The sequence below is a fragment of the Podarcis gaigeae genome (genome assembly GCF_964106915.1).
Source record: "Podarcis gaigeae genome assembly, chromosome: 4".
Taxonomy (NCBI): domain Eukaryota; kingdom Metazoa; phylum Chordata; class Lepidosauria; order Squamata; family Lacertidae; genus Podarcis; species Podarcis gaigeae.
Window position 1 is genome coordinate 38745174 of NC_139677.1, and position 24986 is coordinate 38770159.

At 40.6% G+C, this 24986-nt stretch overlaps 2 protein-coding genes across 3 annotated transcripts in view; one reads left to right on the forward strand and one right to left on the reverse strand.

Moving 5' to 3' along the window:
* Positions 1-6245, reverse strand: part of PUDP (pseudouridine 5'-phosphatase) — a 63333-nt gene extending 57088 nt beyond the window's left edge. Inside the window, exon 1 of the mRNA XM_083734593.1 lies at positions 5991-6245. Within this exon, the coding sequence (XP_083590719.1) occupies positions 5991-6075 (85 nt within the window). The 5' untranslated portion in view covers positions 6076-6245. The remainder of the gene's footprint in view (positions 1-5990) is intronic.
* Positions 5087-24986, forward strand: part of STS (steroid sulfatase) — a 102890-nt gene continuing 82990 nt past the window's right edge. Inside the window, exons 1-3 of one of the 2 annotated variants that reach the window (XM_083734402.1) lie at positions 5087-5916; positions 18212-18300; positions 19560-19658. The gene's annotated coding sequence lies outside the window, so the exon portion shown is untranslated. Of the gene's footprint in view, positions 5917-8270; positions 8600-18211; positions 18301-19559; positions 19659-24986 lie in introns of those variants that run through there. The other variant, XM_083734401.1, reaches the window with a different exon arrangement.

The window sequence follows — 24986 nt, forward strand, 5'->3', positions numbered from 1 at the left end:
AAATCAGTTTGAATGAAAAAGAGAGATGCTAGCTTAAATACAGAGAGCAACCAAATGCCAAACAGTTATGGGACCCCTAGCAGACTGAGCTTGAAGAAAAGGGAAAGGGAGGCAAACACTGGCTACTGAGAAGATGGAAAGCATGGACTTTTCAATCAGCATCATAGTTGAGAAGCACTGGGTCTGTATAAATTCAGTAAGAAAGATTAAGTGATATTAGGAAATTAAATAACTAATTTATCCAAACTGCACTCCTACAACCACAAGGGAAACATCTGTGAAAAGCATATCTCATTCTCTGACAATATAGCACTCTCTTCAACATTGGATTTAAACAAAGGGGTTGTTTTTAACCATTGCACATATTGTTTAATTAATGTATGCAAATATTTTCGTTAAATGTACATTCTTTATTGAAGAATATGCTGCAACACTTGCACCAATACAAGATTCACTAGAAACCAGCTCTATAACATCCGAACAACTGGATAAAACAAGTTTTCACAACACTGGCAGAGTCCAGGATGCGCCGCATTTTGCAGAAACATCAAATTCTTATCTTACCTACTTACAAATAGATACTTGGTTGAAGTTGTCAAAGAGCTCAAAATAGAGGCTGAAATAATCCATATGTTATTTAGTACCTGCTTAGATATATATTTAAGTCATCACAGCATCCCATTGTGTCTGTGTATTTGGAATCATGTGGTACATTCTAACCCCAGTTATGAACACACTCATTTCTCCATCATAAATATTGGTTTAATTATGTTTATAATGTATTTTTGGTACATAAAAATGGAAAAACTAGTACAGTAAATCAGTTCCTCAAATATAGAACCCCCAAACAGAAGGAAGAAAGAACACTATTTCAACCTAACCTATGTGTTAATTCAGGCTTCCTCAACCTCGGCCCTCCAGATGTTTTTGGCCTACAACTCCCATGATTGCTAGCTAGCAGGACCAGTGGTCAGGGATGATGGGAATTGTAATCTCAAAACATCTGGAGGGCTGAGGTTGAGGAAGCCCATGTTAATTCATACATTGAATGAGTAGGAAAGTGTCAAGGTTTATTGTGGCTCAGTGTGTTTGGGAAGTTATGAAGGAAACCAATATGAATAATGATCATTGTTTGGGATTCAGGATTGGCATAGACATGGTTTCTATGTGGATTTTTAAGAAGGCTGGTTCAGAACCATTTAGGCATAAATAACCGGACACTGTTGGGTCTTGAGTTGAGTTTCAAGGTCCTGAGCAGATTTCTGAAAACATTGGTACAAGGTATACTAGAAGCATCTTTTCAGGCTACTCCTGAATAGGAGAAGTAACTGGAATACAATTCCATGGTGGGCAGATTAATGCAGTAAGGAGCACAAAGCAGCCTTCTAAAAGGTCAGGCATATGTTGGAGGGGAAGTTTTAATGGAATACCAATGACAAACAGCTATAGTTAAAAGTGTTCTCAAGAAGGCTAAACAATATAGCTGGAGGCAAGTTTGTGGAAACCTCTTTATAGATACACCAATTGTGTTGCTTTACAGGCAGATAAGGAAACTGAATGTTATCCAGTATTTTAGCTTTGATTACTGAGGATAAGAAACTGCATATAGCGAATGTAGAGAAAACTGAGGTGCTGGTGGCTGCTAGAATGCACAAATGTCTGCATACACACTCAATAGGAATGTGTTCATAGCAAGATGGATAAAGTGACCAAGAGGAAATTAAACTGAAGATTTAAGTAAGTTAGGAGAAATTGGGAGGATTGTGGGATTCTAATTTTATCAGCGCAAAACTGTGGGTATGGTGTTTTCTAGGGAGATTACATTCTAGGCAGATTACATTGAATCTTTTTTGGAAAACAGTTACATATAGTCTCAAGTTACAATTTTCTAAGTCTCATATATATACACATACACACACACACAAACACACACACACTTGGAAGCAGCGTATTTTGTATACAATAAATAGATGTAAAGTGTTACCAAATCCAATGAAAGAGCTTTTTAGGTAGTACATGATGGTGGATAGGAAAACTCTATTGATGTTCTAGTGTGCATTTATTATATCTATTAAGAAGTACTGCTGTCAGGCACATGTATCTGCCTCAGGGTCCTTATTGTGGAAACTTAATGCTATTCATACAAAGACTGTGGTATAAGGTGTGATATAATGTGGTGCAAATTCAGAATGCTCTTTAAATGCCTGGTTGTTTGCTTTAAGTGTGGGAATGGGTGATTTTGATTTGAGTTGTGAGTTGAGAAGTAAAAAGTTATTGTAGACCAGTAGGGTCCAAGAATAACCATAAAGAATATTTTTTCCTGGTGGGATGAATGATGATTAACATATACAGAAGGGTCCTGGAAGCCATGGCATGCACAGGTGAGTATAGCTTTTCTATGTCCCAATGTTTAGGATTCAACTATCCAATTGAGTTTCAATAGCAATGGTGAGCGTGGTGGTTATGAAATATAATTTGTTACTTTTGGGGGGGGGGAGATTCTGAAACACAATATTACCTTTCAAAGAAAAAGTTGGCTTTTAGTAATCTAAGGATGTGAGACCCAGTAGGGCACTGGGCTTAAGTCACACCTTGTCTTGGTTGTTGGCGATTGAGAATAGGAGTATGGGATGCAAGTGCAATCTGGGAATGGAAATATGGTTGCCGAATTCAGAATTACAGTTAATGGGTCTTTGAGTCTGTTAAACTTCTGTTAAATTCTAACTCACGTAGCATTTGCTAGTAATGAGATAGTAGATCAGACAGCCAAGGACACTTTGGAGTATAAAGACTTGACACTGTGTTGCCTTTGTCCTCTCTGAAAGTAAAATGTTGGGTCAAGCGGATGAGTGATGATCAAAAATTATGGAAAGCAGATCTCACAAGTGAGAGGTAATTTTCTTTGGGGAGATTTCTGGATATTTAACCAGCAGCAAAAGATGAAACAAGTGGGCCTGTTTAGGATTTTGGCATGGCACTGTACATTTTTGGAGTAATTTATTCAATGTCAGATAGATTGACACTTTTCTTGTGACATCTGTGAGTTGGAAGGAACAGTTGACCATGTGGTATGGGATTGCTTGAGATACAGGGGATAAGAAGAAGCCTATCCCCTGGAAGCTGAATGGCTTGGGCATTATACGTTTATCTTTAAGACTTTTGCAGGGGAGGGGGCAATATTTGAGGTCCAATGCTGTCAATTTTGTGGACATTCTTAGGTGATACAGTACTATACTTTTTGAACAACTGTAACTGAGTATTATTATATTATAGCAAGAGTCTGGCAATAACAGACACTCTCCTTTTTGCTATTAAAATCTGAGGAGGAGAGGGAGATTTCAAGTTGTTTGTTTGCTTCTACTGTCTTAAGTTTTGCACCCACCTTGTGTTTGTATCTCTGGCAATGAAGATGACATATCATTTGGAACCTGGAAGGATTTTTTTTTAAAAAAATCAACCAGCTAATTAGCACTGGACACATCACATTTTTCACCTTTCCCAGGGCCAAGGATGACTCAGTTGCACTTGGTTGCCTAATAATTCATCACAACTTGGCAGATGTGCTGGTGGTGGATGAAGAGCCAGGGAGCTGATTAAAAGGCAGGAAATATCACTTGTGGCATATAGAAGAAGTTAGGACAGCTAGCTGACCTGTTGTTGCTTTGATAGTGGGGAAAATGTCAGACAGGTAGCATTGCTGGGTGGCTGTCATATCCTCACAGAATGTTAGCAGACTTGTCAACAGGAGCAGCTCATCTCTGTGCCAGCCCCTGGAGCCCATTTTTGGTGGGACAGCCAGGCCACAGGGGCAAGAGCTCCATCAATGGTCTAAATTGTTTGGGCAAATCTTGTGTAATTAATACCTTGCCTATTTAATTCAATTAATAAAACTGTTTCCCATTACAATCCAATTAATTTATGTGTGTCTTTCAATGGTACTCACAAATCACTAGTAATTATACACCCAACATGGGTTTACCCAAGGCTTTTTATTTGGACTAGAGGAGATATCCTCAAGCACAAAACAAACATACATCGTAGCATGTACAAAAGGGAAAACCGGCTCCAAATGCAGCTGGCCTTTCAAAGGACAGCAAGAATTAGCCCTATAATTTACCACTTTAGAGAACTTTAAGCCATATCTGTAAACCATTTGCTGCAGCCTTCAAACCAGATGCAATGTGTAAAAATCTTGCAGTAATTATGAATGATCAAGTACAATAAATACTCCTTTGTTGCAATAGTGCTGCTTCCCCACTTTGAGATTTTAAGGCAGAGCGGATCAATAAATTACCTAATTAAATAACATATTAATACCATACTGACAAGTATCGGCCATACAAAATTTCTATCTTCCGCAAACAGCTTTGCTAATATTTCCATGTTAAGTATTTGTGGGGAGAAACTTGTTTTCACTGTATTCTATGGGCATAACATACTTACTATAGGAGTCCCATCCAGCAAACAATTACACTAATATTCTATTCCCAATGTGAACCAATGCCTTGGTTAGCACTGCAATCCTGAAGGCCATTTAATCACAACTGCAAATTTTTCAAGCAAGTGCTCTCATTGTGATCAATACCAAACAAATGCAAGACTATCCTTCTGTTTACAACTCTATAATCAAATAATAGGAAACAAGCTGCCATTGCTGCCTACTTCACAACCTTATGTAAACAAGTGAATACAGTATAGGATTATAGTATCCGTTTAGAATTGCAATCCTAGACACGTAATTGCTATCAAAAGTCCTGTTCATTTCAGCAGAACTAAAACTACTATATTCAAAGTCGCCTCCGCTAGACTCATTTATTTATTATTTTATTTCATAAAATTTAGATGCTGCTAGATTGTAAAAAAAAACCCTCAAAAGAGTTTACAAAAGGAATCAAATTATCAATAAAAAGAGTTAAAAATATTCAAAAGAAAATAAAGAAAAGAAAATAAGCTAAAAACAAATTAAAACACTTGTCAACAATCTACATTTATGAGTAGGCCTATATAAACAATAATGTTTTAGCAGGTGCCGAAAAGAGTATAGTGAAGGCAGCTGCCTGATGTCAATAGGAAGTGAGTTCCAAAGTGTGAGAGCCGACACACTAAAAGGCCGATTTCTTATAAATGCAGAACAAGTATTATGTGACACCTTTCCGGATCCAGTTTATCATGCATTTATTAATTTGTCAAATCTTGCGATAAATCAGCTCTTTGTTGAGCCTCCATTCTGAAGGTCTGCAGGGAGGTGAGAGGGCACTGCTTCATGAATCATTGTTACCCGGTGCTACCTCCCCACTCACCCTGTCACCTTTCTTTGCTATAAAAAGATCGATTTGGAGAGGGAGGCGAGGAGCAGGAAAGAGAGAGCAGCTCCCTTTCATTCCAGTTCAATTGTGCAAGCTGCTTTTGTGGATACGTGACCGAATCCCATCCAAAAAAAAAAACCATGCAAGAAGCACCCCAAGTGACCAAGCCGGGTTATCGCGATCCCCATCCACACCCCACACCCCCCCGTCAGCACCGTTCTCCAAAACCTGCCCTTCCTTTGATTTCCTGTTTGCGGAAGTCACGCTCTAGATAGGCGCGCGCACAAGACGCATTTGCACAGCCCGTAAATAAATGCAGTGGGACGACGACAGCCTGGGCAAATGCATTAAAATTCCTGGACTTGGGCACGCGCGGGGGGGGGGGGAGTGAGCATGTCCACACACTACTCATCTGCATTTTCAGACCAGCGCCTAGGAAATGGGAAGTGGGTGCGGGGTGGGGAACTGAAGCACCACATGAGGAGGGATATCGCCGCCCTTCTTTGCACTTTTGCTCCGTGACCCCGCCGCCGAGGGCAGCCCGAAAGCCACGCGCCCGAGCTCTCCACAAGCCCCGCGGCGGCGGCGAGAGGAAGCGCGCACTGCTTAAGTCCCAGTTACTATTACTATTCCCGGCAGCAAGAGTGGAGGGGGAAAGGGAGCGGAGGGCGGCGCGCTACACACCCAGGAGGAGACCGTCCATGTCAAAGATGAGGTGAGTGACGGGCTGAGGCGACGTCGGAGGAGGAGGGCAAGCGGGCGAGGCCATAGCGCTGCAACAGCGACCCCCGCCAACAGCAGAGCGATAAAAGACAGCGCCAGGCTCGCGGAGGGAGGGAGGGAAAGGGGGCGGAGCGCTGCGGCGAGGAGATGGGCGGCCGGAGAGGCTCTGAAGTGCGCGTGCGCCTCTGGCGGTTCCACTCGCGTCCCGCAGATTGTTGGGGAGGGAGCGGGGGACAAGGGAACGCCGAGCGGTGGTTTGCTGGCTTGCTGCGCATGCGTGCCTGTGCTGCCCGGCGGCTCGGCTTTTTCCGAGACGAGGAGCTTAAGCGTCGCGGTGGCAATTTCAAGATGGGGGGGAACTGGAAGGGCGTCCGGTTTCGCTGCGCGCGTGCGCACAGGATGGGGATCATTAGCATTTCGGCGGCCGCTGCTGCAAACGCGCCTTTGGGAGGGGAGGCTGCGGGGGAGGGGGATAGATAAATAAATGAATAAATGCACTGGAGGAGGGGGAAGGGGGGGCTTCGCCATCGACACATAATGCACAATGCACGCCTCAAATGGAGTTGCGTCGTATAAACCAGAAGCACCCCAAAGAGACATGACAGGTCGACGCTAGGGCATGGATACAGGGAAGTAGTAAGCGGCGTTTTAGGTCCCACAGGTTTTAATCCCAAGTAAATGAATTTGGGAACGCAGCGCTAAGGTACAATAGCGTTTAACTTCGGGGTATTTTCAGGTCAGCGTGAAGGCAGCGTGTTCCAAAAGTAGTACGTATTATGCAAAAGGTGAGAGCCGCGGCTGCTTAAGTGTGGGCAGGTGGAGCTCTCTAACCAGGAGTGCTAATGTGGTTTGAACTATGTGCTTTCTTATACATGTCAGTTTAGCAGTAAACCCAGGTCAGCAAGCTTAAGATTTCAATTTTGCATATCAGAAATTAACGATAGAAGACTTCCAAGGTTGCAGTCCTAAATACACTTCTCAGGAACTGAGTTGAACACAGGCATGTGTCCCTGGAGCAAACACGCAGTCTGCTCAAAAATAAAGTTGCCTAATTTCTCACACACAGCCAGCAGCTCCCCACCCCCACCCCTTCATTTCATAATCTCACTATTGTCTGAATCCCATCTTTGCCCCCGAGTAACTCAAGGCATTTATAAAGGGGTGTTTCATTTATCCACACAACAGCTAAATACTGAGATAGGTTGGAAGACTGTGAAATGAACTTTAAGGCTGCATTCCTAAAAAACCTCGTCAGTAAGTCTCTTCAGTGATGCTCCCTTCTGAATGAACTCTAAGCTACCCAGTGAGTTTTAGAGCTGATCAGGAACTTAAACCTTGGATTTGTGTACACACACACCCCAACACCACATCTACCTTTACAGGAGGATGGTCTTTTATTTTGAGAGGCACATTGTGTGATGGATTGGACAGCAGTTGTCAGCTTCTGGGTTCCTTGGGGCACCATTGCATACGGAAGAAACTGCCATGATGAACACCACACCCCACTACAACCAAGGACACACTGCAACCTATTCAGCCTCCAATGGAATATTTGTTCAAGTCTGATTTTAGTGGTGGGAGAGGACCCCTCAAGAAGCAGGGAAGACTTCTGTGGGTATTTGAGTGCCTGCAGGTACCTCACTGGCAACCCCTGGTTACTGTGATAATTGTGACTACATTGTGATAATAAAATGGGCAGAACTCATGAGCTCCTTGGGTGGAACTCATGAGTGCATTTAAAGCACCATGATACCATTTAGCTATAGCTTTCCCCAAAAAAATATATGAACTCTAGTTTGTTAGGAGTGATGAGGGTTGTTAGGAGACCTCCTGTTGCCCTCCCAGAGCTACAAGTCCCAGAATTCACTATGAAGAGGGATTGATGGTTAAACCACTCTGGGAATTGCAGGTCTCAGCATTCTTGACAAACAACAGCTCCCAGATTTATTTCTATCAGGACTTTATGTGGTATCATGGTGCTTTAAATGTATGGCTTGAATGTGGCAAAGGATTGGCTGAAAACGATGCAGGTAGAAAATTAAATGCATGTGAATGAATTCTCTATATGCAGTCCGTCCTTTTAGAAGGTGTCTTCTTTATAAAATTGCTTGGGGAAACAACTCCTTTCTGCATCATTCTGTTAAATAGAGATGGAATATAATAGGTTATAATGTAGCACCCTCTCCCTCACCAAAATATCTTATTGAGTGTTTGCTACATAATAATTATATGTTTTGGATCTTGGCTTTGATCCAGAGAACAAGGGACATATTTATGGGCACTTGCTGCCTCCAGGAAACAAAAAATCACGAGTGCCTGCTGTTGCATAGTAGTAACATTTATAGGTAACTACTAGCTTCATTTGTGGAACAGTCAAAATGGACTGTGGACTTTAACCACTGTATTCATCTTGCTTCCCTTTTTCAGAGGGAAATGTTTTAAAACGTGTTTGTTTTCCTCTGGAAAACAAGTCATTGCTTTGAGTAGGGCTTGCCACAGAGAGAGAAGGAGAGATTAAATTGGTTTCCACGAGTTCAGGTTGGCTGTGTGGGGCTGTTTTCACAGAAGAGGTAAGATAATTACATCAATGAAGCTTCAAAGTGTGCCGTGTGCTGTTCTGTCATTTCAGATTCTGGACTTAATGGTCTTACTGGGCAGGGAGTAGGATAGGGGAGTCTCTAAGTGGTAACGTATATTACTTTTTTGTTCTTCAAAATGCTTTGTTTTGGGGCCCTCCTCATTCTACTGAGTGAGGCCCTGGACATCTTCTACCCATGTCTTCCCTTGATGGCACCACTGAAAGCATGTTTAGTATTTGCTGCTTTCACAAAAAACAGCCCTCAGGGTGAAGTAAATGCAGCTGCCCAGCAAATGAGCCCCAGACCTGGAGGTTATCACTAGAAAATTCTTTTATGTCCAAGCAATCCCGAATATGTCATCTAGCTTTTATCGGAGCGATGCCTACAACTTGATAGCATGGCACGAATACAGAAAACTTTTCCTTAGGATATAATGAGGCATGACCTGTTTCAATAACAGTTGTGGGAACATTCGGTGTAGGGAGAGAAGTAGAATAACATCTAATGAGCTGTAGCTAATGAGCCATACCCCCTTACCTGTTGTGTGCTCAGTGAGATAGATGGACATGAGCTACAGAAATATAATCTTGTATTTATTCTCTATTGGCAGGTCACATCTGGAAACTCATTTATATTTTGCCCCATATGTGCAATGCTTTAGAAGTATCTTGCTTTAAAGCATTTAAATTTTATCTCATCAGCTTTCAACATGTAATGTGCAACCCGATCCTATGCATGTTTACTTGGAAGTAAGTCCCACTGTGTTGATTGGCATTTTCCTGCAGTAAGAGGATTGAAACCCTACTTGGCATTTAAATACCACCTTTCAATGGCCAAAAAACCCACTAGCCAGGCAGTTTTGAAAGAAATGGAAGATTTTCTTTTAAATTCCCCCCCCCCAAAAAAACGCTTCTAATAAAATCAAAATAATCAAGGGAGATAATTAAATCAGAGGACAAAGAGAAGAAAAACAACACCAGGAATAACATAATCTTCCATGCCTATGAATTTAGCTAAATAAAAATGTCTTGCGGTACAATATTATGTGTTCCTACTATGCCCAATGAGGCCATACACCTAGTTAAAATTACAGTCTGAATAAGCCTTCTAAAGATTCTAAGATACTAAACTTGGTAGACCCTACTAGAGAGCCATTCCCTAGAAATTCCCATAGCTGTGGTTTCATCACAATAGGACATGGGTACACAACATGGTGCTCTCTAGTGGTTGGACTCAACTTGACTAGCATGGTCAATTGACCAGCATAGTCAATGATGGGAGCTTTCTCTGCAGTACAACATGCGCTGAACGTGCATCTGTCTAACAGACGATAAAGACAATGAAGATGACACAGGGTGAAGGTGACATAAGGGAACAATGTCATCTTACCCAATTAATTGGAGCAGAGATGCAGATTTATTTTGGAAGAGGTCCTCTTTAAGCTTTTGATGATGATCGCAACGCAAAAATACAAAATGAGAACACAAAATAGATGTGGGTATCCATCTGTCTCAAAAGACAAATGGATTGTGCTTCTGGGGGCAAAGTCAAAGCGCTGGAGAATCACAGCACCCACCATGGCTGCAGAGATCCATAACTCATAACTGCTGCCTCCCATGTTGCTTTTGCTGCAGGGCAATGTGTATGGAGCTCCTGGACTGCCCAGATGACAATACCCTTTTCTGGCCTCACTGACATGGTCCAAAGGAAAGCAGACCAATACATTTGGCACCAGGTTGGGTGAAAGACTTGCCAGAAAGAGGCATACAAGGCACCACCCACTCTTGTGTAGGGTTTACTCCTTTGTTTTTCTTCTTCCAAGTATGCCCCACAAGGCAGTGGGTACAAATTTTTCCTTGGGTTTACTCCCAAAGCCTTTCTCATGAAAGACTATAGCTTCAAGGCAATGGAGGTTTAGAATCAGAGTTTTCCTTTTCCTGGGATGTTAGGATATTTCCGTTCCTCCTTAAAAAGGGTTGTTGTGTGTCACAAGCGTGCTTACTTCCTGCTCACAGGGAGTTTCCGTTTTGTATATAGCTTTTGTCTCTGGCTGTCTCCTCAACACGAAGGCAAGCGGTCACATTTTTCCTTTGTTCTGACCAATGTTGAATAAAGCTGTAAATATGCTCTTCTGGGTGCATCTTCTGTTGCGGAGTCTGCTGAAAAGGGTGTGCATGAGTCTTGGAATGTGTCTGAGGCTCCTGTTGCTAATTGACTGATGCTGTTCTACGGGAGATCGAGAGATCGTCTGGAGACGATGTGTAGGCTGCATGATGGCCTTTGTCTCCCTGGCAGTATTCCAACATGGGCTACCTTCCCAGGTTGACAAGCCCCATCTGCTCCTCATTTCCCTTTACAGCACATGCATCAACTGCCTTCTTGACTGTTGGAGGCACTGTTAGTCTTCTACTGTCTTCACAGGCAGAGAAAGTTCTTAACTCACCAAGAGTTTGAGACTCATTGGCTATCCAGTCAAAGCCATTCCCAGGGTTCTAGGAGCCAAAGGTGAGAACTGAGTGCATGTTGAGGAGCCAAAGGTGGACAAACTTTCAAGAACTTCTGTATGTACTGATGGGCCAACACAGGTTTTTGGGTGTGTAGAGGCAGTTTGGACCTGTGTTCAGTGTAACATGTGAACAAGCCTAGAATTATGGCATATCAAGTGGTAGTTTCCTCTTTGGTGCAGATCCAAAGCTCCTTAAGGAAGACAAACGTCTGAGACTAGAGGCTTCCAGCACAAGCTGGACATTCTCTTTACCAAGTGCTCATACTTCAACAAATTGCTATTGTTCATGACATAGGCTCTGCTGATGTTGCAAATGCTGATGGCTAACTACCATGGTCATTAACATTATTAATTGAATATTGCCCCTTGTTAAAAGTGATCACAGTTAACCAAGCACTTAATGTGAAATATAAAACAATTTGTTTAAGCATCAAATATGATTGATGAATTTATCATCAATATCATGATGTAGCTATCTCTCTCATACCCAGAGCTGCTACAATAATGATTTGTTGTATAATTATTTCATAAATGTTAAACATGCCATTTAAACCAGTCCTTACCAGAAGCTGTAACAAATTAGTGTTGTGTTTAACAACTATATTTGACAGCTTTCTTTCACATTCTAACATAATAGTTTTCAATAGAACATTTTAGCCTAACAACTTTGCCCTTGTCTGGAGCAGAAACAAATTAGCTTAATGTAATTTTAAAAAGATGAATTAAATAGCAAGATGTTCAACATTAATATTGATATATGTTCTAATGAAGTAGGAAGACCAACATCCCGAGGCCAACTTCCTGTATTATGATTATCCTTTCTTATATTGTGAACTGCTTAGAAAATAGGAAAATGAGATATTTTGAAAAGGAAATTTCAGGCTCTTCTATCAGTGTTACCAGACGTTTTGTGGCAGAAATCCTATTCCTTCAGAAGCTATATAACCAACAAAACATCATGCTTTCCCAGTTACTGTCTATCCATGCTAGAGAATGTTTTACACATCAAATCTATGTCTCTCATACTGTTGTTAAAGATATTTCCTTGTCAGAAATTGTTACTGATACATGTGATCTGTCAGCAGCAGCAGTAAAATCTTGGTGGTTCATTTTAGGCAGGAGGTAGATGTTGTTTTTTACAGAGAAGTAGTTTGAGAAGAGACATCACCTCCTATAATTTACAATGCACAATTGTTTTGTCCAGCTGTTGACTTTGGTTAAAAAGATTTTTTTCAGGGTTTTGTCACAATTCAAAAACTGTTTACCAGAGTAAAGGTGGTTTGAATACATCTGCCAGATTAAGGTGAATGTATTGCCAAAAATGTTATTTTTATTTCAATCAATCCCAGTGATAAGTAACATGAATTGTTTTAAGGATTGGCAGAGAGACATTTCAAGATTTATCTAGAGAGGCAAGAAGCCAAGAATAAAATATAAGTTATTAATGGATCTTAAAGAAAGAGGAGGCTTCTCGCTACCAGATATAAAACTATACTATGAAGCCTCTTGTCTGTGCTGGGTAAGGGATTGGATAACATTGAAGAATGTAGATTTACTAGATTTAGAAGGACATGACAATAGATTTTGATGGCATGCATATCTGTGGTATCAGAAGGCCGAGGTACACAGAAGCTTCCAGAATCATATAATAAGAAAGACAATCTTTAAAGTTTGTGGAAAATATAAATATCTACTAGAACAAAAAACACCATTGTGGCTTTCGCTACTGGAAGCAATAGCATTGAAAAAAGTAAATATGAAACCCAACTGGGGAACATATAGAGAGCTGTTGATGGAAATGGATAATAAATTAAAATTAAAACAATATAATGAAATAAAAGAAGAGGTAACAGATTGTTTACAATATTTTCAATTATGTGAAACATTTTAAAATGATAAAAAGAAAGGATTTGCGTATGAAATCTCAAAATTTCGGAGGGAAATAATAGAAAGTGATTATAAATCATTATCAAAAATGTATAATATACTGTTGTAATGGGAGACAAAGGATGAAGAGGTGAAATGTGTAATGATAAAGTGGGCAAAAGATGTGGGACACAATATACAGTTGACAGACAGATTATGGAGAAATGATATAGTATTCACAGCATGTACAAAACTCAAGGAGAGCTATATGAAAATGATGTATAGATGGTATTTAACACCAGTTAAACTATCAATAATGTATGAAACAAAAGATGTTGGAAGTGTAAAGAGGTAGAAGGTACATTTTACCATATGTGGTGGCAATGTAAGGTCATAAAAAGCCTTTCGGAAATTATTTATAACGAATTGGAAAAAAAATGTTTAAAATAACCTTTGTTAGAAAACCAGAAGCGTTTTTAATAGGTATAATTGGAACAGATATACCGAAAGAATATAAAGCTTTATTTATGTATGCAACAGCAGCCACATGGACATTGATAGCCCAACAATGGAAAGAAGAACAAGTCCCAGCTAAGGAAGATTGGCAACGTAAATTAATGAAATATGCTGAAATGGCCAAATTAACTGGAAGACTAAGAAATCAAGAGGACAGCAAATATAAAATAGAATGGAGAATGTTTATTGCATATTTACAAAAGCATTGTAACGAAGTTAACACAGGAGAAGGTTTTTTTAAATCACTTGTAGTAGTACAATGTTTGAATTTGGAAATATTTAAAGGTAAGCAAATTATAGACATGTATAACATAAAATAACACAAAAGAACTGGGGAAGGGAATGGAGGGAAGTCAAAGGATTTGAGGAATCCCAAAATATGGATTTAATATGGTATGTAAATGTCTTATTTTTATTGCATTTGTTTATTAATGTATGTGAAGATAACGTTTGATTGTGAAATATATATATGAATAGCTCTGCCAGAAGCAGCAATCTTATGTTTCATATTGTCTTCAACCATTGGCTGTGGCAGCACAGGAACTCTCTGTCTCCTGCCCAACATGATGACCAAATTGTCATGCTGATGGTTTGTTTTGAATGGTTCCAGGAAGAGTTCAGCTGCTGCCAGGACCATATAACACCAGTCCTAAAAGATCTACATTGGCTCCCAGTACATTTCTGAACACAATTCAAAGTGTTGGTGTTGACCTTTAAAGCCCTAAATGGCTTTGGCCTTGTATACCTGAAGGAGTGTCTTCGCCCCCATCATTTAGCCCAGGCACTGAAGTCCAGTTCTGAGGGCCTTCTCGGTAGTTGCAACCGCCCTGTGGAATGCCCTCCCATCAGAAGCCAAGGAGATAAAAGACATCTGAAGGCATCCCTGTATAGGGAAGCTTTTAATATTTGATGATTTACTGTGTTTGATGTTTTAATTATCTGGATGCTTACTAAAGTGGCAGGGGCAACCCAGTCAGATGGGTGACATATAAAGAAATGATGATGATGATGATGATGATGATGATGATGATGAAAGGTCTATGATTATTTCATCATTTCACATGTTCAGTTTCCAACTCAGCCATATTTACTAGCCTTTTTCTTCTTCTCTCAAACCAGTTTCGGTAATTTTGCAACCGTGTTGTAAATATGAAATGAAATGAAATTTATTATGGTCCCAGACCAGATTCACATACTGTACTAAGCGAACATAAAACACAATAGAATTAAGTTTGAATTAACAATTGGATATGACAATAAACAATATGAATATGACAGCCATTGGAAAAGGCTATGTGTTGTAAAGATGGGTTCAGAGCAATAGGCCAAAATCTTCATGGATTATTTAACTTATATTGGAAACAACCCAGTTCAGTCTTGTGGATCTGATGCTTCCTTCCACATGTACAATCATCATGAAAGTGGCTAGGTGCAACACAGTCCATCAGAGGCTGCTCCATGAGGCATATCATCTTCTCCTTACATACTTATGGTTTTATGACACCACTTGCACTTTCCCCCAAAGGTGATTATGCCATGGTATGGTGACACTGCAATACAGAAACACTTTATGAAACCAGGTTGCCAGCTGTGTACTATTACCTTGCCATGATTCTATGTGTCTTGCTATGATTCTATGTGATCTTGAATGGGGCCATTATTTCTGTGAATCAATCATAAATGAAGTTGTGGGGAGGTTTTATGTGACTCTCTTGTTTCTTTGTTTTGTTTTTATATCTGGTATCCATAGGACCTAGGACCCTCGTACCTACGGGACCGCCTCTCCTGGTATGCCCAGCGGAGGACCTTAATGTCCATAAATAACAACACTTTGGAAGTCCTGAGCCCCAAGGAGGTTAGATTGGCCTCAACCAGGGCCAGGGCTTTTTCAGCTTTGGCCCCAGCCTAGTGGAACGCCCTACCGCAGGAGATCAGGGCCTGTGGGATTTGACATCTTTCCACAGGGCCTGCAAGATGGAGCTGTTCCACCTGGCTTTTGGGCTGGACTCAGTCTAACCCCCCTCTCTTTCCTTTATTTTTGATAGAACCCCTTATATGGGATTTGTATGTAAATTCTCCCTCGGCTCTTTTTGCTGGCCCATGTAGGATCAGCATGGATAGTTGGCCCCAGTGAATATTTGACGTTTTCTCCCCTTATGGCTTTGATCTATAGGCTACCACTAAAATTAAGCTGCATTTTAAACTGTATTCGAACTTATATTTAAATAATATATATATGTGTGTGTGTGTGTAATGTTTTTTATGGTATTTTATTCAGTGTTAGCTGCCCTGAGCCCAGTCTTGGCTGGGGAGGGCCGGGTATAAATAAAATTATTATTATTATTATTATTATTATTATTATTATTATTATTATTCGGACTAAGTTCAGGAATCCTGATCAGCTTTGAGCTGAAACTGATGCTTTCAATGAGTTTCCTGCACTGCAGGGGGTTGGACTAGATGACCCTTGGGATCGCTTCCAACTCTACAATGCCAGAAAGGTGGCTTGGGGGGTAGGGAAGCAGGAAACCCATTTCTTTGCCTCCTTTCTTTATTTCTTTCAACTAGTAAAGTTATGTGATGTAAACAATCCCCTTTATTATCCCACTAATGCTGCTACCAAATGTGGAAGATTATTATAGCTACCATTATGTATTGCTTATTATATTCAATACTATTTCTCCACTGCCATCATATATTTAAAATACCATCCAATAATAAACCTTAGTTCACTCACCGTGGGCTATGATTAACTGTGGTACAAAACACTACAGGCAGACCCAGATTAAAGCACAACAAAAATGTAAGTTGTATGTTATTATTGATTAACTGAGAATATAAGCAGGTGGTTATGTTTAGCTAGGAAGGTTACTAATCGTTTTATCTGTATGCCATCTTTCCACAAAAGAACAGTGCTCAAAATGGCTTACGAAAGACAGAAGAGAAATATTAAGACTAGAACATAATAGCCACACACATAACAACATACAAAGATATTTCAGTAATATAAAGGTAACATTAGACCTCCAAGCAATAGCAACAATAACAAAGGAGCTGGACAGTTTCATCTTACATGCTTTCACCTCGGACACTGATTCTGGGCCAGAGGAGCTAGGATATGGAAGCGATTTTGCAGCTCCAAAGACAAAGTGTGGCTCATGTCTGTTCTTCTGTGCATCACATTCCTCCAGTGAGGTTAGTCTCTTGCAATCTTCCTCCTCCTCCCTAGGGGGCACCCCATCTGTGGTTTTGTTCCATCACAGTCAGCTCAGCTCTTGAGAAACGCTGCATGTTGTCCTGTAGCTCCAAGTGTAACTAGGCAGGCCTCAAGTTGCTGTACCTTCTCTTCCAGCAAGACAACCAGCTTGCACTTGCTGCAAGTGTGCTGTTGCATGTTCTCTGGCAGAAAGACAAACATAGCATAGGTGTTTCAGGTCACTGGAGCAGCTCCCTCACCCTCCAGGTCTCTTGGTCCTATACACTGTGAGACAGTACTCTGGACCTCCCTTAAGCTCCTTCACTGTGAATGGAAGGGGACCCTCTTCCCATCCTTTGGATCCCCTGGGAAATTCAACAAGCCTGTTGTACCTGGAACTGGGTGTGGAAAGTGCAGCTGAATTGGACACAGCTGTGGACAACCTAAGTACTATCCACCTTGGGCCTGCCCATAAAAGGAAGTCTAGAGTGAGAGCCTAAGGTGATAGCCACTGTTCTCATGAACTATTCTTCTTGTGAGACTTTTGTGAGTGACCCAAGGGTATGTTGTACCCTGAGTGACAACCTGCAGGCTGAGAGGGAGGGTGCATCAGAAGAAATGCATTGATATTTATAGACATTTAGTAACTTTGTAAGATCGTACCTTGGAAGTCGAACGGGTTTGCAGTATCAAACTGGGTTTGCGGCGTTCAGGAGCCAAAATGTCAGAGTTCCAGAGTGTTCAGGATCCAAGGTACTACTGTATTAATGTAACCTTTTTAAAAAGCAAGAGATCGTTCAGCCTGCAGTGGTGGAATTCTTGCCCATACATGCAGAAAGTATGTGGTTTTTTGAATGGCTTTTTAGCCTGCATTATAAAAGGCTTTTATAAAATAAAAAACAACAGTATTTTGCTTTAAAAGGTACTTATCATTGGAAATTTTCCCAAAGAAGAATTGAACAGAAGGTAAAATTTCAATGTGTGACTTCTCTTGTCACTCACTAACGTGAGGGGAAAACACATGTAATCTGGTCCAATTCATGAGGTTAAAATCATTGGAGAAATGCCCCCGTTTGGATTATTTCAAATGCCTTTTTGGCCAAGGTTAATTGCTGCATGACAGAAATTCAACAGGTGCAACTTGTAGGAGCAACAAATCTTACACTAGCTGAATTTTTGCCCAACATGCTCTTCTTAAATTCATGAAGTCTCTGTAAAAGAAGAAAAGCTTGACAATCCTACCTTGAGGCTCTGAATAAAGTCACCATAAGTACTCGAGCACATAAGCAAAAGTAGGATACAGCTATCAAGGTGAACACAGGAACTTTCAAGATAAAGTATTATTTCCTTTATCCATACCCCTCAGCGTCCAGCTGACAGTATTTTCCCATACCTGAAATTTCCATGAAAGTTTATATTTATATTACTATCCTGTAGGTGCAGGTGATGTCTCTCCACAGAAAAAGACAACGTCTGGAGATTACAGTGGAATCTAAGCTTTTGCCATATTTACTCCTAGGTGGACACAGGTGGCTCTACAGGAGTTGTAGCGCATCTCAGCTTCTGAATAAACTGGGAGAATTTTCAGCTTTCTTACTGGAGTCTTATGTAAGATTCCCAAATCTGTTGGCGCTCAGGACAAAGGGAGGGGTGCAGATGTAGCACAGCCTGTATTTCATTTCCTCAGGGCCATCCTAAGTCCTGTGTAATGTAGACTCATTAAAACAACACTGTAATTAAAACAGGAGACCTGGGTTGTGACATCACGGAATGCATGTGTAAACAGATACATCTTCAAAAGCTGTTAGAGTACAACTACAGATGGGATCCCCCATATTTCAGCAGGGAACACATTCCATAACACCAGTTCCATGAGTGAAAAAGCCATGTGTGTCAGAATCTGTTCAGAACCTTAGAATCAAAGTCTGAGACAAACATTAAGCAGACAAGGCAACAATGAGAATTCAATATAGGGCTCAGCTAAACTGAGGCAAGTATAGGCCACTGAGTGTAAGCTTCCTTTTTGGACTAGTGGCCTAATACTTAGCAGGGGGGGGGGGGGACCACTTCTCTCGGTCTGTAGAAGCACCAGCCTTCACTATCATTTCTAACCAAAGCCACTGGTATAAAAAATATGGCTTATAGAATTTGTGCAAACATTGCATTTTGTTATTGATTACAGCTTTATTCTTATACTTAATTGTCTAAGAATAAGTCCTATGGAACTCTGTTGTACTCACCTTTGAATAGACAAGCATAAGATGTCTACAAAGCAAAAACGTATGATACAATTCATCACTGCTTTTATGTTTACAAACTATTTTTTTTCCTGCTTTCACTTAGTTCTAATCCTACAGGTAACTTGCAAATCCTAGATCAGATCAGATCAAATCAGATACAGTTTGGGAACAGGTTCCATGAAAGATCATGGATCCATCCTTTTGTAGGCCACCTAGATAATTGTATTTGTGGACAGTTATCTAAAATTAAATAAGAGTAATTATAGTAAAAGACTTCAGCTTGTGAAAAATCAGGTTTGGGGTAATAAATAGTATCTCTAGATTTTTGTTTTGTTTATTATTTTAAATTGGACATTAATAATAATAAAAACCCATAGAAAAATGTCTAGAAGAAAAGCACTGAGTACATTCCAGTAGTTCCATCTGTTGGGAAGTTTTCAAATTATCATCTCAGAAACTTCTCCTATACCCCATGGCAATTGGTGTATGGTATGCCACAAATTCCCATCCTGTCTCCAAAGCTATTTGGCATCTATATGGAACTGCTTGGAGAAATGTGTGGGATTCTGAAGTGTCATCAGTATGCTAATAACACCATGCTCTGTTAATCTTTTTCATCTAATCCAGGCATAGCAGCTGACATTCTGAGCAGGTATTTGGAGTCAGTAATGAACTGGGTGAGAAAATAAACTGAAGCATAACCCAAACAAGACAGAGGCGTTGGTAGTAAGTAGTTCAACAGTTCTGGATTTTTGTTTTCACTTCTGGATGGGTTTTGCTCTTCCCTTTAAGGATTGGGTTTTGTAGTTTGGGATGCTTCTGGACCCTGCTCCATGTTGTTCAGGTGGCCTCCGTGACCAGGTGTGATTTTAATCAGCTTTTGTTGATTCACCAGCTGTGTCCTCTTCTGGGAAAAGAAAATAGTCATCCATGCCTTAGTAACTCTCGGTTAGAATACAATAACATGTTTTCTGTGAGTCTGCCTTCAAAGCTTCTACAGTTTCCCACACCTGGTCCAGAATGTGGCAGCCAGGGTACAACAGAGAGAAATCATTGCTTTGAACATATTGCAATAGTGCTCAGAGATCTGAATTGGGTATAAATTTGTTTCCAGGCACATTTCAATTGATGCCTACCCTAAGCGGAGCGGGCCCAGGTGCTTGAAGAATCACCATATAAATCTACTGGTGTGTTAAAGTTGTCACTGGAGGCCTTTAAAAAATATTCACCTGACATCAAAAGAGAGGGGGATAGCCAAAAGTGAGGGGGATAGTGATACAGCCTTCTAAGTGTCTGGATGGAAGTTACTTCCTAGAGATGTACCAAAGGCACCTTCTTTCTCTCCATCCAACAATAAGATAAGGTTGCGTGCCAAGGTCCTGTGCCCCGCAGTTCCCTATTGATTAATAACACAGACATGCGTATTTAGGTTAATGGTCTAAAACAGGCCACAACTTTATTGGTTACAGATGTGAGTGGTATGGCTTAGGCATTGGTTGAAGCCAGGCTATATCTTGACTCTTGCCCATCTGCAGGGAATTGAACTAAGGGTAAACGACCAGAAGGGTGAGCCCTATGACTTACATCAAAAGGGCACCCCGAGGGGTTCCTGTTGGGGTCGTGGCATGGCCCTAGCCCATCTTCGGGCTTTGGACAGGATCCACACACCCAGATCCCTTTGACAGGATACCCTTATCGAGGAGGTGCAGGCAGAGGCTACAACCTCCCCTCCCTTAAACAAAGGCTTACCCAATGCCTAACCTTACAAAGTTGTGACGATTGCTAGGTAGGCGAAAACCAATGGCTGGTGCCAATTCGCCAAGTGGGAAAATTCCTACCCGGCCCCACCAATAAGGCAGCTGACATTTTTCCATAGCAAGGTTGTGTCATACCAAAGCTTAAAAAGAGGGTGGGTGGCTTGGGAGATTTGGTGAGGAGGCAAGAGAGGGAAGCCCTCCTGGCTATGCCCCAAGCCAGCATAGATTGGCCGGGTGGGCATGACACGGCTGGGAGTTGGTGAGAGGGGGGGCATCAATTCCCCGCCCCTGAGCCAAATTACCGCAAGGGCCTCGATGTCCAGCCTGATGCTGCCCAGCATGAAAGGTGAATGGTCCTATAAAAATTTATCAGGCCTTTAGAAGAGGGTGGTGAAGAGATAACTGTCAATAAGCTACAACCTGCTGCATTTTCAGGCCAAATTTGGCTAATTGTTCACTAATGGGGCCTTGATGGATTGGTTTAAGCTTTGTTTTTGTTTTTTTGATACTGCTAAAATATTGGGGGGGGGTTTCTGTTGCTGTCTTGGGTACCATTTGTGGCAAGGCAAAATACAAATGTTTTAAAGAAACAATTAAAACTTTGAACATGATAACTTTATTTCCATTTTAATCATGTTTCTGGACTTTTTATTCTTTAATGGACAATGGAAACAGTTTGGAGAACTAGCATGTAAAAAAAACAATTTAAGAATGTAGGAAGAGCTTGCTGGATCATGCAAAGATCCTTCTAATCCAACACTCTGTTACAGTGGCCAACCAAAAGCCTACAAGAAGCTTAAAAGCATAACTGTACTCATTTCAATAACTGGCATTCAGAGACGCATTGCTTCTGATATGTGCCCTGTAAAATTTCATTTTACATTAATTTTGTGGTGAAACTCAGTTTTGGCAGTTAGAATCTGAGGGTCGATGATGATGATGATTGGTAAGTTACTTTTTAAGTTACCTTGGCTTGCCGTGGGACCTTATGGTGAAGGGCAACAAATAAAGAATAATTATTATAATTATTTCAAAGGTTTTCTAATGGTAACGTGTCAAAGTGGAAATAATTCCCATGTTCCCTTCAAAAAGTCACATCATAAAAAGCATTGATCATCAAAGTAACTTTCCCAAATAAAAAGATATTCTAACAGCCCATTCTTGTGCAGAATTATGCATGATCAAGTTGGTTGTTCTAGAGCAAAATAAGGTAACCGGAGAAAATTCCAATACAAAACATTATTGGGTTTGTTGTGTGTGTTGTGTTACGAAAGGCAGAAAACCCTTTCATAACTTTTTAGTCTGATGGTATGGAAAAAGCAGTGGGATTCCTAAGAACAGCCTTTGCCTGCTGTGAGACACTGATTTCTTTCCAGCATTTATACCATTGTATGCTCAAAAAAGGGGGGAAGAAAAGTTAAATTCAAGAAATTTGTAATTTTTACCTGGAGATTGATTTTCCTCAGAGTGAAAGCTAGTAGGTTGTAATGTGCTTTCTTAAGATATGCTGTGTCACAAGCCTTAAGTTGTGAAATATGTAATGTTCCTTGATGACATATGTTATATAACAAAGTTAATGTGTAATTTGACCTACCCAAGGCTGTCTGGTCATGAACTGGAAATAAAAAAACAGACTTAACACTGTTACATTATGTGCATGGTTTTGGAATTTGGACTGTTCTTTCTCTTACAGGTCAAAGCAAGATAAGTAACTGTATTGAGAAATTGTCCATAAAATGTGTTAATAGAGCAGAAGAGGAAAAGATAAATAGATAAAAAGAGAGCAGATGTTTTAGTACACATGCAAAAATACCAAAAATATTTCCATATATCTTTCATCAAAATGGAGAAAGAAGTTCTAAAAGAAAGCACAGTGTATTTTATCATCTTTAGGGAAAAGTGGAACCAACATTTTGCCATTTCAAGGATGTAATCAAGATCTTAGACACAAAAATGACATAATAATGCATGTAGGTATTTTCAGAATGGGACTACAGTGGTACCTCGGGTTAAGTACTTAATTTGTTCCGGAGGTCCGTTCTTAACCTGAAACTGTTCTTAACCTGAAGCACCACTTTAGCTAATGGGGCCTCCTGCTGCCGCCGCGCTGCCGGAACACGATTTCTGTTCTTATCCTGAAGCAAAGTTCTTAACCTGCAGCACTATTTCTGGGTTAGCAGAGTCTGTAACCTGAAGCATATGTAACCTGAAGCGTATGTAACCCGAGGTACCACTGTATATTACTTGGTTTTGTTTATTATTCTTTATTTTGATTATTATTTATTAAATTTGTATGCCACCCTATATCCATAGATCCCAGGGTGGTTCACAACATAAAATTACAAAAATTGGTTAACCTTGTTGTTGTTGTTGTTGTTGTTATAGTAGTAGTAAAACCAGCAGCAACAACAGCTCTAAGATGTATCTAGAATGACACTAATCAAAATAGGTGCCATGGGGGGGTGTGAGGAGCCGAGCGCCCCCCAAATTTTCAATGAGGATGCCACCCCACCCACCACCCCGATATTTTGCTGCCTGTGGCTGGCTTCCAATTAATCCCTCTCTCAAACATACATTCATTCACAGTGGCACCATAGCCAATTTTTCCCCTTACTATTTCTGAACTATCATTTCAATATATGTAAAGGCCTATTTATGTCATAAAGAACTGATAAAACTCTCGGTTGACTCTGTCAAACTTCTTAATGAGAGAAGTGAAGCAATGCATTTTCGCTCTTGAATCTTCCAAAGAAATATGTAAATCTTAATACCATAAAGATATCGTTCATTTCTAGATAGAATTGATTTTGTTTTGTTTTTAATATGTTTTATTATGGCTTATTTCTTTCAGGCTTTGTAAGACCTATTTGGCCTTTCTTCTGATTCTTTACTTATGGAACTTATTTATTATCTTAAAGACCTTAATACTTTAATTCTTGGATTTCTTTTCCTAATCCTATTATGTTTTCATTTTTATTTACTTAATAGTTTGCCTAGTTAAACATATTCAGTCGTTTTATTATTCATAAATAAGAGAGTAAGCCTATGAATTCGTTTTTTCTCCAGTGTTCTATACATAGCTGTCAACTTTCAGATTTGAAAATAAGGGATCAGCAGCCTTGAAAATAAGGGATCAGCAGCCTCACCTGTCCCGGGGACAGTCTACGGGATATCTAACAATCCAGGATAGCAGTGGGAAACAGTGCTGGAATAAGGGAATTTCCCTCAAAAAAAGGGAAGGTTGACAGCTATGGTTCTATAACTCAGGAATATGGAGTTCATTTAGGCGGCAATCCTGCATATACAGGCACACACCCCCAAGATACACGGGGGTTACGTTCCAGGCCCCTGTGCTCATAAGTAAAATGCAGAATGTGGGGAGGACACTCTAAACATGCTTTAAACACTCCAGCTGTTGTTCTATCTTCAATCCATAGCAAAAATACGGCATCCATTAATATCCGCAACTAGAATTGAAGCTCTGAGGCTGGCAGAAGGCTGGAGGGTGCATGGGAAAGTGGGGGGCTGCTGTTAGGGAGAGAGGCTGAGCAGCCTAAGTAAAGCCCCACTGTGCCTCTAGTCTCTTTGGGGCTCCCTTCACCCTCACTAATGTCCTCTTTGGGTGCCATGGAGGGTCTGCTCATGAGCCATGAGGACTCTCCAGCTCTCTCCTACCATTGGGGGTGGGGGTGGAATTGAATGATTAAATTATTTCATGGCACAGCACATATATGTGGTCATACGCAAGTCGGTCGTGTGTAAGTGGGGGGGATGGGACGGCACGTCTGTACTTATCTCCAGAGAAAGCCACAGTGAATTCAGGAGGATTTACATCTGAGCAGGCATGTATAGGATTGTGATCTTAAATGGGTTGGATCCATTCACACCCAGCGTAGATCCACTGAAAGCAATGGGTCTTGTCAGTCACGATTGGACTCAGCCCAGTGTGTTTATTGTAATCTCAAGGGGCTTAAGTTAGTCACAACCAACAAGGATCACTGCTTTCAAACTTATTTTCCAAAAAGCAATGCTGCCATCTGCGGGTTGGGAGTGGGGTGGGAAGAGGAGGTACCAAATCCCCAGTTTAAATATCTGGGCAAGTCCTAGGTAATAGAACAAGTTTACATTCTCAAACATACGTTGTGTTTCTTAGATGGCAGACTCAAATTTATTGCTACAATTTTATGGATTATTGTGTGGCTTTCCTTGTAAGTCAGTCTCTCTCTCTCTCTCTCTCTCTCTCTCTCTCTCTCTCTCTCCAATTTTAAGTTATATTTCAGGTGTGGGAAACCTTTGA